At 37.9% G+C, this 17,339-nt stretch overlaps 1 protein-coding gene across 4 annotated transcripts; it reads right to left on the bottom strand.

The window, feature by feature from the left end:
* Positions 1-1,248: 1,248 nt before the first annotated feature.
* On the bottom strand, positions 1,249-15,485 carry tmprss4a (transmembrane serine protease 4a). 4 transcript variants are annotated; one of them, XM_026193079.1, is made up of 13 exons: positions 15,155-15,485; positions 5,137-5,191; positions 4,704-4,844; positions 4,443-4,595; positions 4,233-4,359; positions 4,006-4,125; positions 3,385-3,428; positions 3,017-3,179; positions 2,713-2,879; positions 2,398-2,493; positions 2,143-2,285; positions 1,881-2,033; positions 1,249-1,738 (listed from the first exon to the last, which is right to left on the bottom strand). In XM_026193079.1, the coding sequence occupies exons 1-13, from the start codon at positions 15,158-15,160 to the stop codon at positions 1,727-1,729; spliced, it is 1,380 nt and encodes a 459-aa protein (XP_026048864.1). In that variant the 5' UTR covers positions 15,161-15,485; the 3' UTR covers positions 1,249-1,726. The 4 variants fall into 4 exon arrangements, with proteins under 4 accessions (XP_026048864.1, XP_026048866.1, XP_026048863.1 ...); XM_026193081.1 differs by lacking the exon at positions 15,155-15,485 and adding an exon at positions 5,668-5,818; XM_026193078.1 differs by lacking the exon at positions 15,155-15,485 and adding an exon at positions 5,269-5,636.
* Between the last annotated feature and the right edge of the window lie 1,854 nt (positions 15,486-17,339).

The raw sequence follows: 17,339 nt of genomic DNA, 5'->3' as shown, positions 1-17,339 counted from the left end.
CCTGCAGGACACCGGCCCTTGAGGCCTGGAGTTGCGCACCCCTGCTTTAAAGATGGGTTAGGGTTTAAAGGGTTTAACGGAGTAAAGTCCCTGTACTTTGTTGACCATAAGGGGGCAGTATTTCTTTAATCTTCAATCATGCTGAACAAATGATTGTTTCTCCAAGCAAGGTGGGCTATCATCTGATTGTGCAAAAAGTTTGAATTAAAAGTTTGATCTAATATTTCATCTTTTGTTCATAATGTAAATAATGATAAAAAAAATATTTCTTCATCACTTTAATTTAAGGTCTGTGGGTGTTTCTTTGAGGCTGGGATGACACAAACATTTAACGACACACAATTAAGAATAGAACAATTGTCCCAGTTACCAAGTTAACATTGTTTTTATTGTCTTTGCAAACGTCTCATAGATTAAACAACAACAACATCAACAACAAGAACAACAAAATGGAAAATATTCACAAATATTAGTCCTCATGGCACTCATACTCATGTCCAACTCTATTTAATATATGATATAATAAAGTACTTTTTTTTTTTAGTAAAGAAACAGTTTTATAACAAATTCAGGTTGATTTCCTGTTTGAATGAGTTTTGGTTGAGTGCAAAAATTAACCAACTGCAATAAATTTGACAAAAACAAATTCTGCAGTATTTTTGGGAGAAATTCCCTTGCAGTGAAGGAAATAACTTGGTGAACACTAGTTGAAATATTCTGGTTATAGTGAGAGTGAATTGCTTACTCATGATGGAGCCAACATGGAGTGTGATCTATGAATATTTGTATTAAATCTATGTGTAGACTCGTGACCTAAATCCTCTGCGCATAAAGTGAGGTCCTTTAATTCTCACTTTCCACTTAAAGTGCTAAATCATGTTGAGGTCAGAAGTATCACACCTGCAGTCCTGCAAAAAAAAAGAGAAAGAAAAAAAAAAGAAAAGAAAAAGAAAGTGCCTTTGCCGTTTAATAGAGTGATCATCTAAAATAGCACAATAAATGCATTAAACTCAGACCTTTTGTCCCTTTTAAAATATTACCGATACCTGATAATAAGGTATGTTACCTTTCTCTGTAGCAGTTGGACATATTAACCCTAACCACACATTCATAACCAAAAGTCAAGGCACACAGTAATCAAGTACATTATATCTGAGGCTTGCAGGACAAACTCCAAAAATAAAAGACACTTAAAAAAAAAAAAAAAAAAAAAAAAGCGTTTGCAGCAATTAGTGTCAATATAAATAAAATAAACTTTGATGGTTCTTCTCTAAGGAAAACAAAACAACAACACAAGTCAATTACTTGGGTGTGACAAAGACACATACGAACACAAAAATGCTTTAAAAACAAAAAAACATGTATGACACTCTGCTATAAAGATCCCAAACATACTAGTTCACACAGCTACAGGCATAAATACAATTGTCCCCTGAGATAACGAATATGAAATGGCACAAGCAGCACCTGACGTGTGTGTTTGATGAAGTGTGTGCGTGTGCACGCGCGCACACTTTGCTTATGCATATGGCTGTGTTTCTGTTTCCATTTTGCTGTTGAGATCTTCAACTTCCCCTCTCTCTGCAACCTTCTCTCACCTTTTGGCAACCAAAATGGAAAAAAACCCTCAAAAAACCAAAACAAAACCAGGTTTGACAGTTTCACAGTCTATCAGAGGTAGACCGCACTGGATTCTCATGGTGGTTGTTTATCACAGTGGATGACATCATGGGTTTTTCTGTAGAGATGAAATAGAAATCATCTTGAGGATTGTATATATTAAATTACAATATTATGTTTTTAATATTTTTGAGGCAAATTCTTAGCCAGTGAAGTGACAAACATGTTGTGATGTGACTTTGTTTCAACATATGCAGTACCTCAATGACTGTTTGGATCCAGTTGAGCATCACTTCCACGTTGGTGTAAACACCTGGCTTTCCCTTCCGGGCACAGCCAACACCCCAGCTCACTACGCCTACCAGATTCCAACTGGAGTCACTGATATGCACCAAAGGGCCTCCACTGTCCCCCTGACATTTAAAATACATTTTAAAAATGAAGTTTGTTCACCAAAAATAACTATAATACCCAGAATACAAAATCTAATGTAAATTAGAAAATAAATTGGAGGCCTGTTACCTGGCAGGCATCAACCTTCCCTTCTGGGAAGCCTGCACAGAGCATCCTATTTGTTATGATACTACCATAGACTGTGGGGCTGGAACATACTGACTGAGCTATCAGAGGGATTTTGGCCTCCTGCAGTATGTCAGCAACTGCACCTGAAGGCAGAACACAAGCACACAATGTTTGCAACCTCATAGACAGGCAAAAGTATTTTTTCTATTTGCATTATTAGGTGATAAAGAATAGGTTACATGTAGGATTTCTCACCATTTTCCCGTCGGTATCCCCACCCTGTCACTGTCATGTAGGTTTCAGCTGTAATGCTATAGTCTTTAGGAGGCAGACAAACTGGTCTTCTGACATCTAGAAGAAAAACATTTAATAAAGTGGAAATTTTTATTTGTTTTATGTAACTTTGAGAGTTTGAAAATACATATAAAGATATAAGCTAATCACACAATATAATGAATATAAGTTACTACGTAGTGAGAAGCTTGATATTTGACGCATAGCCACTAGAGGGCAACAGAGAGGTGGTTGAGCCTACTGAATACAAACATACCGAATACAATTTAAACTAACCTGACACTGTGATTGGCCTAGTGAGTCTCATCAGTGCTATGTCATAGTCATTTGTTTCTGCATTGTAGTCTGCATTCACTATAACTCTGTCCACAGAGGAGCCTCCCAGTGTGATTATGCTCGTCTGGCCTGACACCACTGCCCATTGCCTCAACTCCTTATTACTTCTGCAAAAAATAAATAAAGAAAAAGAAAAAGAAAAAAAAGAAAGAGAGAGAGAGCAAGAAGGAAGCGGGATCATGAGGCTAAAGAATAAGACAAAGCAAATTTAGTGGAAATGATATAGTATGGTAACTATACTGACCCAGTGAAGCAGTGGGCAGCAGTGACTACCCAGCGCGGTGACACCAGTGAGCCTCCACATGTATGTTGGCCAGACCGCTGCAGGCTGACCTGCCATGGCCAGTGGTCAATGGATGTATCAGTGCCCCCAACGATGCGATCATCAGCGCCCACATTTCCACAGTCTGATAAGATATTATAATATTGTTATTTGCAAGGACCCGTGGTTCATTTCAAACTGCATTTTATATTATGTCTGTTTATTTGCTACTTTGTTATATGTCGCTAGGAAATAGTTCTGCTGTTTCCTGGAGACATGTATGGGCCTGTTAGTGTGAAACTCTCCACAATATTAGTGACAGGTGCTGCCTTTGTAAAAATAAAACTCACCTGAACAGGATAAAGATACCACAGATCCAGACTGGCATACACTACTGTTGAAGAGATGTAAGAGGAGTTGGTCAGATGTCAGACATTATTCATATGATCACAAAACAGCCTCACAATTAGTCAAATATAGAAAACACACATCCAATTGCTAACTTGTCTTCACCCTCGTGCAGAATTTCGTTTGCATTTCTGCTGGGGTTTTATACAAAGTAAAATCTTTGTTTTGTTCACTTTCGTAAAGGATAAGATAGAAGGAACAAAAACTGTGGGACTTTTTGTCTTTCAGGAATAGAAACTAAAGACTCATTTGAAGGGGTTGCATATGAAGAGGGGGGGGGGGGGGGGGGGGGGAAGTGAAATCTAAAAAAGAAAAGGAAAGAAAAAGTGAAGATTTTCCTAACAAACAGGGATACCAAGCATGGAAAGTGTATATTGACATCCTGTTTTTAGCTAAATGCAGAAGCAACTCGCAAGGAGCCGGTGCTTCTTTGTAAGAATACATTTAGCAGAAAGAGACACACTGAAAGTTCCCTTATTAGCATTTCTATTTTGTGTAGTTTATGTTGCAATGGCAAAACATGAAGTCATGATTTGGCTTCCATATGATGACATCTTCCTTACCGGTCAGCAGTGGCTTGTTGTATAGGTGTGTTTGAGGTCCCTGGCCTGACAGCTGTAAATGGTCCAGTTTTCATCGGTGACGTTAAGGAGCTTACTAAGATGTTTTTGCTAGTAGGCTTCCTGTGGAAGCAGGGGGGGATTTTATGCTTGATTTCAGATCACATAACAGGGATGTTAAATTTGCAAGGTATTCCTCAAATTTCAACACCTTGTCATTGTAAACTCACATTGTGTATCCCAGTTGTGTACATGCCGTCTGTGTGTGCGCTTGGGTCCAGTCGTCAGAACAAACAGTCCGCCAACCTGAGTCTGGACCGTAAACTTGCAAGACCTGATCATTCGACTGGAGTCGCACTGGAGAGAGGAATGAGGGGGAGGCATTTTTCAGTTTTTCGTTTATTTATGATGACAAAGAAAGAGTGGGGAGTGCACTCTACCTGGAAATGTAGTGTTTACTTTAAAGGTCGTCATGCAGGTAATTTCATCTTCTGCTCCTGCACAGTCAATGTGCCCATCGCAGGTTTTGTCTAACGGGATGAATTTCACAGACCGTGTGCAAAAAAAGTATTTGCTTTCAATCAAGTTTTTAACTGAAAAGAAAAGAGAAGGACAGGATCACAAGGGTGTGGCCAGTTTTACATATTGCAGTGTGTAAAGTGTGTTTTGAGGAAGTACATTTTTTAGGAATTGTAACTCACTGAAGTATGCTGCAATGGCCAGTATGCCCAGTATCAACATAACTGTCAGTGTAGTGATCAACACTTTCTTGATCTTCGCTCTCTTCTCTTTCGGGGTGTTTGGAGCCGTCATGGGCCTTCTGTGGCGTCCTGGCCGAGGAACTGCAGAAAGAAGAATAATTAGAAGTGAGATAACAGAATGTAAAAAGAAACGTAAGGACGCAATAAACAGGAAACTGCGATAGCAGAATAGAAACCGCAGAACAGAGACCAAAAAGGGTAGAAAATTTGTCAAGATGGAAAAAAAAAAAAAAAAAAAAGAAGTGTGCACATGCAAATTCTAATTACTGCCTGGCCTGGCTGTTTCCAAGTATTTATCATACTATGCAAACATTATTACAGTGCAGCAAAAATACATATATTGATCCCAAACCAACACAAACTTATAGCTTACCTGGGTTTGTAGGATTTAATGGCCTTGAGGTTTCCTCAGGGAGCTGAGCAGCTGTCTGAGGACAGAAGAGACAAAAGCAAAGGTGAAAACTGGGGTGTAATCACATCAGGTGCCTGTGTCTCTAGGTTATACCTCCTTCAACTCCCTGAGCATGGACATGCTTTATTTACCATGCAAATGTCAGTGTAAGTAGCTGAGCTTGCACAAACTCTTTCAGCAGAGCTTTTGTGTTTAGTTCCAGATAAGTGTTTAAATATGTGTAAAAAATAGCTCTCTTAAACTTAAGTTTCCTACAGTGCCTTGCTCTTCTCCATTGTGTCTTGTCTTCGTCTGAGTTGGGATGTTTGTGTGTGAAACACTAGACCCAATTTCCTAGTCTACTTGTGACTGATCACACCTGCCCTTCATCTGCACATCTAGACAGCTGTGAATAAAAGGTGGGCCTTCATCTCCTCTCTGTTACATTGTTCAGTCTACTAACATGATGGTATCAGTGGTCGTTAGGCCACCGGACTAATTAGCTTTGATTACCTTTTGTTGCTTTAGCTAGGGTTGTTTTTTTTTTTTTTGATTAACATCATTCCTGTAATTCAGCACGATCTGCCATGTTGTCAGTATGTTTCAATTAATCAACAGTGCTAAAGCCAATCAACCCCTAACCCATTTCCTCTTTCAGCCCTCACTCAGCCAACCACAGTAGGCCTGCCCCACCTGTTTTCACAGCTTTTTCAAGTGCTGCCATTTCAGCTCGCTTAGCCCTTCTGCCAGTAACCAACATCTCCTCCCTGCATACTCATGGTTTTACCATTTCTTCAGTTCTCTAAGTATTAACAGTAAACCGGTGGATCTGTCTTTTATGGGTCTGCATTTGTAGATCAGTGCATAAAATACAATCTGTCTAGTGGAGGATCACAGAAAAAGACAAGTTATGGAAACATGGCAGAGAATGTGATGTTCACATTTTAATGTGTCTTTTTGGAATAATTGCCCAAGCACAAAATACACCAACAGTACAAAGTGTCCTGTGTACTGAGGAGTATTGTGACAGGCTGTACTTGGGCCCAGTGAAATTTTTGTTTAACTGAAGCTGATACTGTGGAAACAGTATAAACTGATAGATCAGGGTGAGTGTCCTTCACATAAAATGAATCAGGTTTAAGGCCCATATTATGCAAGTCAAACAGCTTGTGTAAGTGCATGCAGTCCATTTCAGTCACGAAATTTCAGTCACGAGTAATGCCTATGTTTCATTTTCATACTTTGGCTTTCAGATTAGGAAATGTGTCTAAATGACCTAACTACAGAAGACTTAAGACAGCAGCAGATCCATGATTTCAAATCAGTACACTTACTGATGACTGATGACACCTTGATTTTGTGATTTTTCATAAGGTTGAATTGTGCTTGAAAAAAGCCCTGCAGTGTCTTTTTAAAAATGTTTACCTTACACAGACTGCAGTTAGAAACATGAATATTTTTTCAGTAAGCTCATTTTACTTTGGTCTCTTTAGTGGAGATCGGTAACACCAAAGGGGTAATAGGAGCAGATGGTCTTTGACTCTGACATAAGTTGTTTGAATAATCCTTTTTTCCTGCTTACCTTTTTGCTTAACAACACACAAAGTGGCTGGCTAGCTTACATTAGCCGCGGCATAGCAAGATGTTACTTTAGCTCATACATAACAGTTGTTCAAAGATGACTTTTGGTAATATTATTGGCATAGTTACTGTATATATAGTAACCGGTTATCCATTCCTTATCCACTCTGCACCATTGCACCATAAATATGCGACATGTTGTTATGTGTTGTCTATGTCATGTTGATGCCATGTTGTCAGTATTGTCTGTTGTGTACATGGAGAGCAAAGAAATAACCAGAGATCAATTTCTTGTATATGTACACATATTTGCTATATCAAGCTGATTCTGATGGTCAGTAATGATAACTAATGAGGCTGGTTCCAAATGAGCTCTATGGGGTAGTTAGAAGTTGGCCTCTGATTTTACATCATACAAACAGCAAACAATCAGGCAACACTGACAATCAGTGTACCTCCAAAAGGTAGAGTGAGTGCTACATGTGCTAATTATCAAATGTGTCATGGGAGAGATTTGGGGGTTTAGCCAGCGAATGGTTACATTCACATTACAAAGACATTAAAAAGGTATTTGGTGCTGAGCTTGAAGAGTTTTACAGAGCTTTGTGGTTAAAAATAGATGCTCCAAAGCTATTACTCAACTTGCAGGCGAGTTAATATACACATTTTTCTTCTTTCACTCATTCGTTGCCTGTACTACACCAGAAAGTCAGTCACTACCAAGATACGTGTCTCTTGTTCAATTATAAGTCAGAGTAGCTTATTTTATTCTCTCATTCACTCAGTCATTTCTTCAGCTCTGAGGTGTCTCTCACATTCATACCATTAAGCTATTATGTGCATATTCATTACATCTAACCAGTCCCTTTCCTGCCTCACTGGCCCTCATTAGCTGTTGTTGACAAGACATGCTACTTTTAGAAAACAACAAGAACAACTAATCTGTGAAGAAACTCAGGTAACAAATTATCTGAAGAATCAGGACCTACAGATTTCAGATTCAAGTAATAATTTACTAACTATTAAATCAACAAGAGGAAAATGAATATCACAGTGGAATAAAGTAGTGAAGAATGATTTGCCAACATTGCAGAGGAAGAGGATTGCATCAGGATGACATGGAGGTATATGAACAGTCAAAAAAGAAGAAAAAGAGGAGAACTGTGATATGTTGTTTGGCATTTACGGGTTTTATCAGGGCTATAGTTCATAATCTGAGAGTAACAGGAGTGTTTGTCTTTTCCTGAGTTCCTGTTTTTGAAACTTAAATGTTTCAGATCATCAAACAAATTTAAATATTAGGCAAAAATAACACAAGTAAATGCAAAATGCAGTTTCTAAATGAAAGTGTTTATTACTTAGGGGAAAAAAAATTACCTTCATGGTCCTGTGTAAAAAGATGACTGGACTTAAACCTCAGAACTGGTCGGGCCACCCTTATCAGAAAAAAACTGCAATCAAGCATTTATGATAGCAGGCAATGAGTGTTTTACAGAGATGTGTAGGAATTTGGGCCCTCTCATCTTTGCAGAATTGTTATAATTCAGCCACATTGGAGAGTTTTTGAGCATGAACCACCTTCTTAAGGTCATACCACAGCGGGACTAGGCTACTCCAAAGTCTTCATGTTGTTTTTATTAAACCATTCAGAGGTGTACTTGCTGGTGTGTTTTGGATCATTGTCCTGCTGCAGAGCACACTTGGGTTCAACATAAACAAATGGCTGCACATTCTCCTCCATGTCTTGATAGACCAGAAACCAGAAGTTCTTGATTCAACAGGTCTGCCAGTAATCAGGCTTGGGTGTGCTTATTGGAACTGAACTCAGATTTCCATGAAATGTAGTTAATTCATCATTTAAGAAGAGAGAAAATTAGGACCAGGTAGGTTTTGATAACATTTTTTTTTTTTTTTTAAATTTAACCTTTATTTAACCAGGAATGTCCCGTTGAGATCAAAGACCTCTTTTTCAAGGGAGTCCTGGCCAAGAGGCAGCACATTTCAAGACAAATACATACGAACAAACAAAGTTAAAATTACACAAAACAATTACACATTATTGAGGCAGCCTGTAGGCCTTTGAGTTTAGTTTTAAAAACATTTAAAGACAACAATTCAGTTAGTTTCCAGTCTTTCTGTAACATGTTCCATGAAAAAGGCGCAGAGTGGACAAAGGCTTTCTTACCCAGCTCTGTGCGGACAAGGGGAACAGACAACAGCAGCTGATCATTTGAGCGCAAGGAGTAAGAACCACTATTTGTCCTTGTGACCAAAGTACAAATATAAGGAGGCAGCAATCCAAGCATAGCTTTGTAAATAAAAGTGTACCAATGCCCCTGTCTTCTAATGGCCAAAGAAGGCCATTTTACTCTTAAGTACAAATCACAGTGATGGGTCAGGTATTTACAATTGGTAATAAACCTCAAGGAAGCATGATACATCGTGTCCAACATTAGAAGACATGAAGAAGAAGCGTTCATATACAGAATGTCACCATAATCTAACACAGATAAAAAGGTTGCAGTGACAAGACGTTTTTTTACTGCAAAAGAAAAGCACTGTTTATTACGGAAGAAAAAACGAAGTTTAAGTCTCAGTTTCTTTACTAGTCTCTCTATATGTGGTTTAAAGGTGAAGGAGTCATCAATCCAGACACCAAGGTATTTATATTCATGAACTATCTCTATGACATTTCCTTCAAGGGTGGACACCACTGGAATAGGCTCCGGGACCTTCTTTGACTTGGAAAACAACATTAGCTTAGTCTTGTCAGCATTGAGAACTAATTTTAGCTGAATAAGTGAATGCTGGAAAGCAACAAAGGCTTTCTGTAAAGTTTCAATGGCCTGAGCAAGAGATGATCCATAACAGTAAATAACTGTGTTGTCAGCATAAAAATGCAAATTTGTGTCTGAGACATTTTGACCCAAGTCATTGATATATAAAAGGAACAGAAGGGGACCCAAAACTGAGCCCTGTGGCACCCCCTTGTGGACAGCAACAAATTTAGAACAAAGACCTTCAAGTTTAATGCACTGGGTTCTATTTTTCAGATAATTTGAGAACCACGCTAATGCATGTTCTGACAATCCAAGGCTGAGCAGTCTGTTTTTTAGGACTGCATGATCAACAGTGTCAAAAGCTTTTGAGAGGTCAATAAAGAGTGACGCACAGTACAATTTCTTATCAAGTGCCACAATAATATCATTTATCACTTTCATAGTGGCAGTGTTAGTACTGTTTTTTCCTGAAGCCTGACTGAAATTTGGAGACAATATCATTAGAGTACAAAAACTCTTTCAACTGGTCACAAACTAGAGATTCTAGGATTTTGGATAAAACACACAAATTTGATATTGGCCTATAATTAGTCAACACCGATGGATCACCTCCTTTCAATAAAGGCAAAACGAAAGCTGATTTCCAAACCGCTGGAATTTCTTTGGTTTTAATTGAAAAATTAAATAGAATTGAGAATGGTTCTGCAATAAAATCAGCTGCCAACTTCAAAAAATAAGGTTCCATCAAGTCTGGACCAGGAGGTTTTCTGTGATCCAAAGCCTTTAAAGCTTTATGCACTTCATAAACACTAAAAGGTACAAAGTTAAAACGGTCTCCAGAAAACATAGAGAGTTCTGGGCAAGTATTTGTTAAAAAAGTTTCTGCAGAAGCAAACAAGGAACCCACTGATAGAAAGTGTTCATTAAAACAATTCAAAATTTCAGTTTTATCATTAATTGAGACTGAATCTTTTACAACAGATTTAGGAAAGGTTTGAGTCATTTTATTGGCGGAAAAAGACTTGATTACTTTCCAAAATTTCTGTGGATCATTGAGGTTCTCAGTGGTGACAGACAAAAAGTATTCAGATTTGGCCTTTTTAATAAGAGAAGTACATTTATTTCTAAGCTGTTTGAAAACAGACCAATCAGTGGAAGTATCTGTTTGTCTCACCTTGTCCCATGCTCTATTACGCTTGTGTATGCTATCTGCGAGTGTCTGCGAAAACCAAGGATTTTCTCGACCTTTAATTCTAACTTTCCGTAAGGGGGCATGTTTATTAACAATTCCCATAAAACTTTCCTTAAAATATGTCCAAGCTAGCTCTACATCTGGTAATAGTCCGATTTTTTCCCAATTAACTAATGACAAATCATGATGAAAAGCCTGTTCATTAAATTGTTTAAGATTCCTTTTGCACACTATGCGTGGCTTACATTTTGGAATTTTAGCATTTCTGCAAACAGCAACAACACAGTGATCACTTAGGTCATTACAGAAAACACCAAGTGAAGAGAATTTATGAGGTACATTTGTTAAAACCAAATCAATTAATGTAGACTTTTCAGGGCATTTAAGATTTGGCCTGGTAGGAAGATAGACTAGCTGGGTAAGATTAATTGAATCGCAGAATTCTTTAAATTCACCAGAAGTTGCATTTAGCCAGTCCCAGTTCAAGTCTCCAGCCATTAGTAGTTCGGTATAATTTAGTTTAGCCAAAAGGTGCTTTAATGAAGATAATGCCTCTTTTGAAGCAGATGGGGGCCTGTAACACCCAGCAATGGTTATCGAAAAAGTATTAGCAATATCTACATTCAAGGCCAAAAACTCCATTTGTTTGCATATCGATTGGGACAGAACAATCGAAGCATTAAATCTTGATTTGACATAAATAGCTACACCACCTCCTTTTTTTGGCCTATCAGTGCGATATACATTGTACCCATATATGTTAATGTCTTCATTAGTAATAGATTTAGTTAACCAAGTTTCAGAAATTATAACAACATCTGCATCTGTAGATTTAACCCAAATTTCTCCCTTAATCAAAGACATCATCATTTAAAACATAAATTTTGTATTTAGTCAGGTTTCCTTTGTCTAATCTTTAAAGTTGTTTGATGATATGAAACATATAAATGCGACAAATATGCAAAAAAAAAAAAAAAAAGAGCAAAAAACAAAATTTAACCTAGAAGGGGGCAAACACTTTTTCACACCACTGTGTATACTGGTAAAATATCTTAGCTTTGTTTAGGTTCAAAAAACACTTGATAAACTTGTTCGCTTCTTTATTTCTTGTGCAATAAAGGGACTGGGAAAAAATCTATTTAAAAAGTATGGTGTTTCTGTCATACTGGTGTAAACTGCTCAGTCAAGCATGTAGAGCGTTCATGAATTTCACACAGCAGCGAGCAAAATACCGTGGTGAAAGTGTACAACACAGAAAAATTCCCATGGCTTCGGCTCGGAGTATCTGTTAGAGTGATTGTCATGCTTGACTGCCATTACTGTTCCTCAAGTCCAGTCACCTTTGCAATTAAAATTGCAAGTTGTGTTCTTAATATGAATGTAAAACTCTATAGTCTTTAATGGGAATTAAATAAACATTTTACTGAACAAAACTGGTGAAATCTCTTTCTGTACTGTGCTGTGTGAAATAATAACTACATTTTCAACTTCCCTCTTAAACTTCCTAAAATGCTACTGTAATGTTGTCCCCCCTCGAAAAATGCAAACCTTTACTTGCTTATCCCCAGCATCTCAACAACATATGTCAACATTTTGAATCTCAACCACTTTTATGCCTTTCACAAACAAAGGTTATCTGTGTTGTGCTATGCTCAATTATGACTGTTAGTCTCACTGCATTTCCAACATTTGGCACACATTATGCTAGTCATGTGGTTTCACCTGTAGCATTATACTGTAGATCATGTGTCACATCAATGTGGCTGCTGACTGGCCTATTAGAAGATTTTAGTATACGGTATATTTTGTTACAGAGGGGTAGCTCGAAGAACACTTTTCATCAGCCTGCTGTTCTACCTTTGTCTTGTCCTCAAAGCTCTTCAACCGCTAGATTACAAATACATTTAGCGTAGCACGTATGCTTCAGATCGGCTGGTACAAAAACATAACATGCAGGTCACTAACCAGTGAGGACTTTCCAGAACCAAAACAAAAAACAAAAGACAAAGATTAAAAATGGGAAGAGTTATTTTCTTTCATTTTCACTACTGCTTATTTTTGATGCAGAAATATCAGGTAATCCACCCTTCTATTTGCACATTTATGTGTCACTAGTATCACTTAATTTGGTAGAGCTACAGAGAAGTATGAAGGCAAATTTTGAAAACAGATCCCATAACTGCCACTGTCTGTCAGTGGAAATATACAAGTTGCGGAGAGAGAGGGGCGAAGAATGCTGTTGGGCAGGTTTTTCTTTCTTTCTTTTTTTTTCTGAACAGTAGCTCAGTAGCTCTGTGCTGGTTTTGCTCATGTGCTCATGTTCAGCATTCAGCTTTCATCTTAAAGTACAAGAGTTGAATACAGTGTATAAAAGAATGTGACACCTTCCTCTTTGTTTCATTTACTGACATTTCAGAATTCTCAGATTTCACTTTACATAGAAATCCAGTATCCAGTGGCACTTTGCAAATAACATGAGAATTTTACACTCCTACAGTAAATATGCTGTTAAGCTGTAGTTAGTCTACATCCATATACTTAAAAAATAAAGAAGCAAAAAAAAGCAATATAAGGTGATTCTGAGATTTAAACACTGTGTTTCACCATGTTTCATCTGGCTGGCTTATTCATTTAAAATAAAACATTCACCATTTTAATTAACTATTTTATTTTTAACCACTGTTAGTCAATACATAGTCACAAAAGAACCAGACACACCCATCCCTGAAACCAACTGGAAGTAACGTTTATGGGGGGAAGTAAACAGTAGGAGAAAGTAGGTTATCGGCTTGTGGTATAAATTACAGTTATTTCGGGAAGTAATAAAAGCAGGATAAACAAAACAGTGGGCAGGCCATACAACATGGGAAACCAAGAAGCCGGCTAAAGAAATTTGTCTTGAGTGGACCTTCCTGTAAAAATGCATTGTCATGCCATGAGATATGACGACAGTGTACTTGGAAACTTAGATGTTGTCATTGGTACCAAGACAAATATAAACGATTTTATGAGTCAGGGCAGTATTTCAAAACAGCCTGGTAGTACTAGTTAGTCATGTGTTATTCAGAGCAACAACTAACCTGTTTATGAAAAACACTGGAAGTGCTGCACTGGATCAAAAACACTGTTAGTAATGTTTGCTCGTCAAAAGGCCAGTGGTGAAGTACAAGTGGGAAAAAAAATGACAGCCTATAAAACCAAGGCTCTGTCAATGACAGCCTATATCAAGTCATTGATAACAATGACTTGATATGAATAGAAGTCCTTGGTTTTATTTGGCTGTTAACCAAAATACTGTATGTAAATATAAATGTCCTTTATACATGAATTTAAAACAAACAAACAAAAAAACCCAGAACAAAAACCAACAGCTTTGTGTTTGGAGTTAAGGATACTCCTTCTAAGGGTATAACTTGCGATCGCAATAAGGTGAGATTCCTTCTGTATTGCCACCTACAGTAAGCTTCCAGTTTTAATAAGCCTAGCTGATTCATACAGTGGACTGCTGCCAAAAAGCCTTGAAGGGAAAAAGTATAATTGGGTCAAGTTTAACAGAAAAAAGCCGTTGGTACGGTAAGCTCAAGTATGTTTCCTTTACTGCCTTGTTGTAGTAACACACACACACACACACACACACACACACACACACACACACACACACACACACACACACACACACACACACACACACACACACACAAGAGTCATCCTCTGGGAACGTGTGTGATACTTTGTCATTTTTCCTTTTTAACATAAGACCATTAATTGTTTATTGATGTTAATAAGGCTGATATAATATGTAGTTTTCTATGCAATAGCCAGTGCATGTTGATCTTTCCTGTAGAGCCATTGTGGAGCATCGCTTGTTGCTTGGGATGAGTGTGAAGCTACTAATTTTAATATAACAAATACCTAGATCTCTCTCTCTCTATAAAAAAAGACTTGACTGGAATTATTCTTTATGAACCCTGAAATGAGTAAACGTACACACTTCTTGTATACCCATGTTTGCGTTAAGTGTTACTCAGTTTTGTGGGTCCAACATTAGTGGCTGTCTTTTCCGTGCTGTGTTATTATGAAAAGTATTGTATTCTTCATACGGCCGTGCTCTACATTCAAATATCAAAAATTCTATTGGCAAAATTATGAATGTGAAATGTTCCTGCGTGTTACTGCTACTTGTCACAGACCGTTGATAAGGTCCTCAAAATATGTCACTACACAACATCTGTTCTGGTTTTGTATGAGCTATCCTTTCAACATAGCTGCTGTTGTAAATAATATCAATGCAACAGGTCTATCCAGTGTCTTTATATTACGTTAAATATCAAGTTTATTACCACGTAATATCCAGAGGTCATTATTCAAATCACTTCTTAAAGGCAAGCCATTGACTGTATACCTACACGATGTAAATAATGTTGATTGTACTTCCAGTTGCACTTACCCACATGGTGAAGGTGTCTCTTTTGGTAAGGCTTGATGTAGCTTGTCACAGAGTACAGAGTAAACACTGCCCTCCCTTTCAGGAGGTGGGATTCCTCAGAAATTTTGCTGTCCCTTGGCTATCTTTGTCCCCTTCCTCTTACCGTCATGCTACAAAACCTGGCTCAGTTGAGTCTCCCACTGTCTTCCTTCTTCCTTCCTGTTTTCTTTCTGTATTACAGTAACTTAATCAGATGCCCCTCTTCAAAACCCCAAGGGCGCAATGAAGCTTGATAATACGTAGCCTTTCAAATCAACACGGAGAGCTTCTTTTAAACGATCGATTCCCACTGACAAAACAAAACTAAAGTCCAGGTAACCTGACACTTTAACCCTCCTCTTTCCCTTGCTTTCTGGCTCTCTCTCTACCTGTGCGCTTTTCTCATTTCTGTCCCTCCTCCCACACCGTCCTCCATATCTAAACTTCTTTAGCCTCTGCGACACAAAGCATGCTCTCTTTGTATTTTTCTCCTGTCATGTTCTTTACCCCCCTTTCAGTCATTCTTTGGCTTTCAAATTTTACGCAAACACACATTCATGTGGCAAACCATCTCCATGTATACAAATGGATGCAAAAACACAAACGTAACACACAAACCAGTAAAACTTGAATTTTCCAGTGGCACGGCGTACGCTCGGAGGTTTAGGTGTGTCTCCAATCTGTTTTTTTTGACAGTTTAATGATTACTTTGATTACTTAGATTACTGTAATACTATATGTACAAGCACACCACAGTTGTAGTGACAACTGTAGTGACTGTTGAGATTGTGACTAAAGGTCCAACATCCCCGTCTGTTTCAGCCATGCCGCAGAATATCTCTTCTTAATATTCTGAAGAGCTAAATTATCTTTTAAAGGTGCATTCAGTGACCGACCTGGTCACTAAGTCAGAGTTTCTAAAAATGAAGCCACTGTGAATGGGACACTGAGCATAGACGGCAGAGCAAGAAAAAAAGCTTCATTGGGAGTGTGCGAGAGAGAAGACTGATAAGGTCATCTGAAGAGAAAGAACCATTGTAAATAAACAGGAGCTGACTGTGCTGTTTGACCAGGTCTACTAAAAGAAATAACCCTTCATCACTTGGACTCTCATATGGTATCATCAGTTGTCTCACAGCATACACTATATAAGAAAATGGAGGGACTGATAGTACTTCAGGTGTGCTGCTACAGTATACAGGTAGACTTGCCGGAGTGAATCAGTTTGAAGCTAATCATTTTTGCTTAGGTCTCTTTCAGCCAATAACTGCTGTTACTTTGTTGGAATTCAGGCTGGGGTAGAATTAATAAGACATTTAGAGCCTCCACCCTGAATTACATGCATGAAGTCTTTTTGTGAGTTTACCCATTGAAGCCTGTGGAAAATTGTCATCAAGCAGCATTACACACTGCCACTTTTTTTTACCACATTTTTTTTTACCAAAGAAAATCAGGCATCATTTATATCCCCTTTGCTATATTACATTTCTCACAGGCAAACAATGTAAGTTGCGTGAATGCTGCAGTCACAGTATTTACCCTCTCCAACAGTCTGACATGATTAAACAACAGCTGACAAAATGTTTGCACACACAATAAAAGAGAAGATGAGAGAAAGCCAGTGATCTAATAAAGCTGTTGTACGCCCTTGTTTGATTCCATTAAAAGACTGCTTCTTTTTTTTTTTTTTTTTTTGATGATCCTATCAGTTCTGTGACGTGACATCCAGTCTAATGCAGATAAAATTAATTAACTTCTTTGTGGAAGCCACCTGTTGTTTGTATCTTCTGTTTTCTTTTAAATCTAGTTGTGTGCAAAGCTCAAGGACGGCATGAACATCTTGGTAATAAGTTACATATTAACTTAAATACATGTGTGTTTCTGCTGAGACTCAAACGTAATGATGATGAACATGAACCAAATAAGAGAACTTCCTATTTTCGAGCGTTTGTATCGCTTATTCCACGAAAGCATTGTTGAGCAACAATTATTTTAGCAGCACATTTGAATTCTGTGCAAACCTCAGAAGAATTTAAGCAGAGTGATTTTGTTTCACATATTAGGTCGTTTAAAAACATTTTAATGGTGTCGAGTATTACAATGCCAAATTTGCACAAATTAAAATAAAAATATGCTTGCAGAAACAACTCCAAAAATCTCCTGTTAA

Source organism: Astatotilapia calliptera, chromosome 14, assembly GCF_900246225.1.
Source record: "Astatotilapia calliptera chromosome 14, fAstCal1.2, whole genome shotgun sequence".
Taxonomy (NCBI): domain Eukaryota; kingdom Metazoa; phylum Chordata; class Actinopteri; order Cichliformes; family Cichlidae; genus Astatotilapia; species Astatotilapia calliptera.
This window is presented reverse-complemented; position numbering and strand designations above follow the sequence as displayed.

Bases quoted from the DNA above. Each gene is read 5' to 3' on its own strand.
- tmprss4a (XM_026193078.1), bottom strand. From the start codon at position 5,295: ATGTCCATGCTCAGGGAGTTGAAGGAG. The intron at 5,192-5,268 runs GTATAACCTAGA...TTCTGTCCTCAG, and splicing joins TGCTCAGGGAGTTGAAGGAG to ACAGCTGCTCAGCTCCCTGA. The intron at 2,880-3,016 runs GTCAGTATAGTT...TATTTTTTGCAG, and splicing joins GCTGCCCACTGCTTCACTGG to AAGTAATAAGGAGTTGAGGC.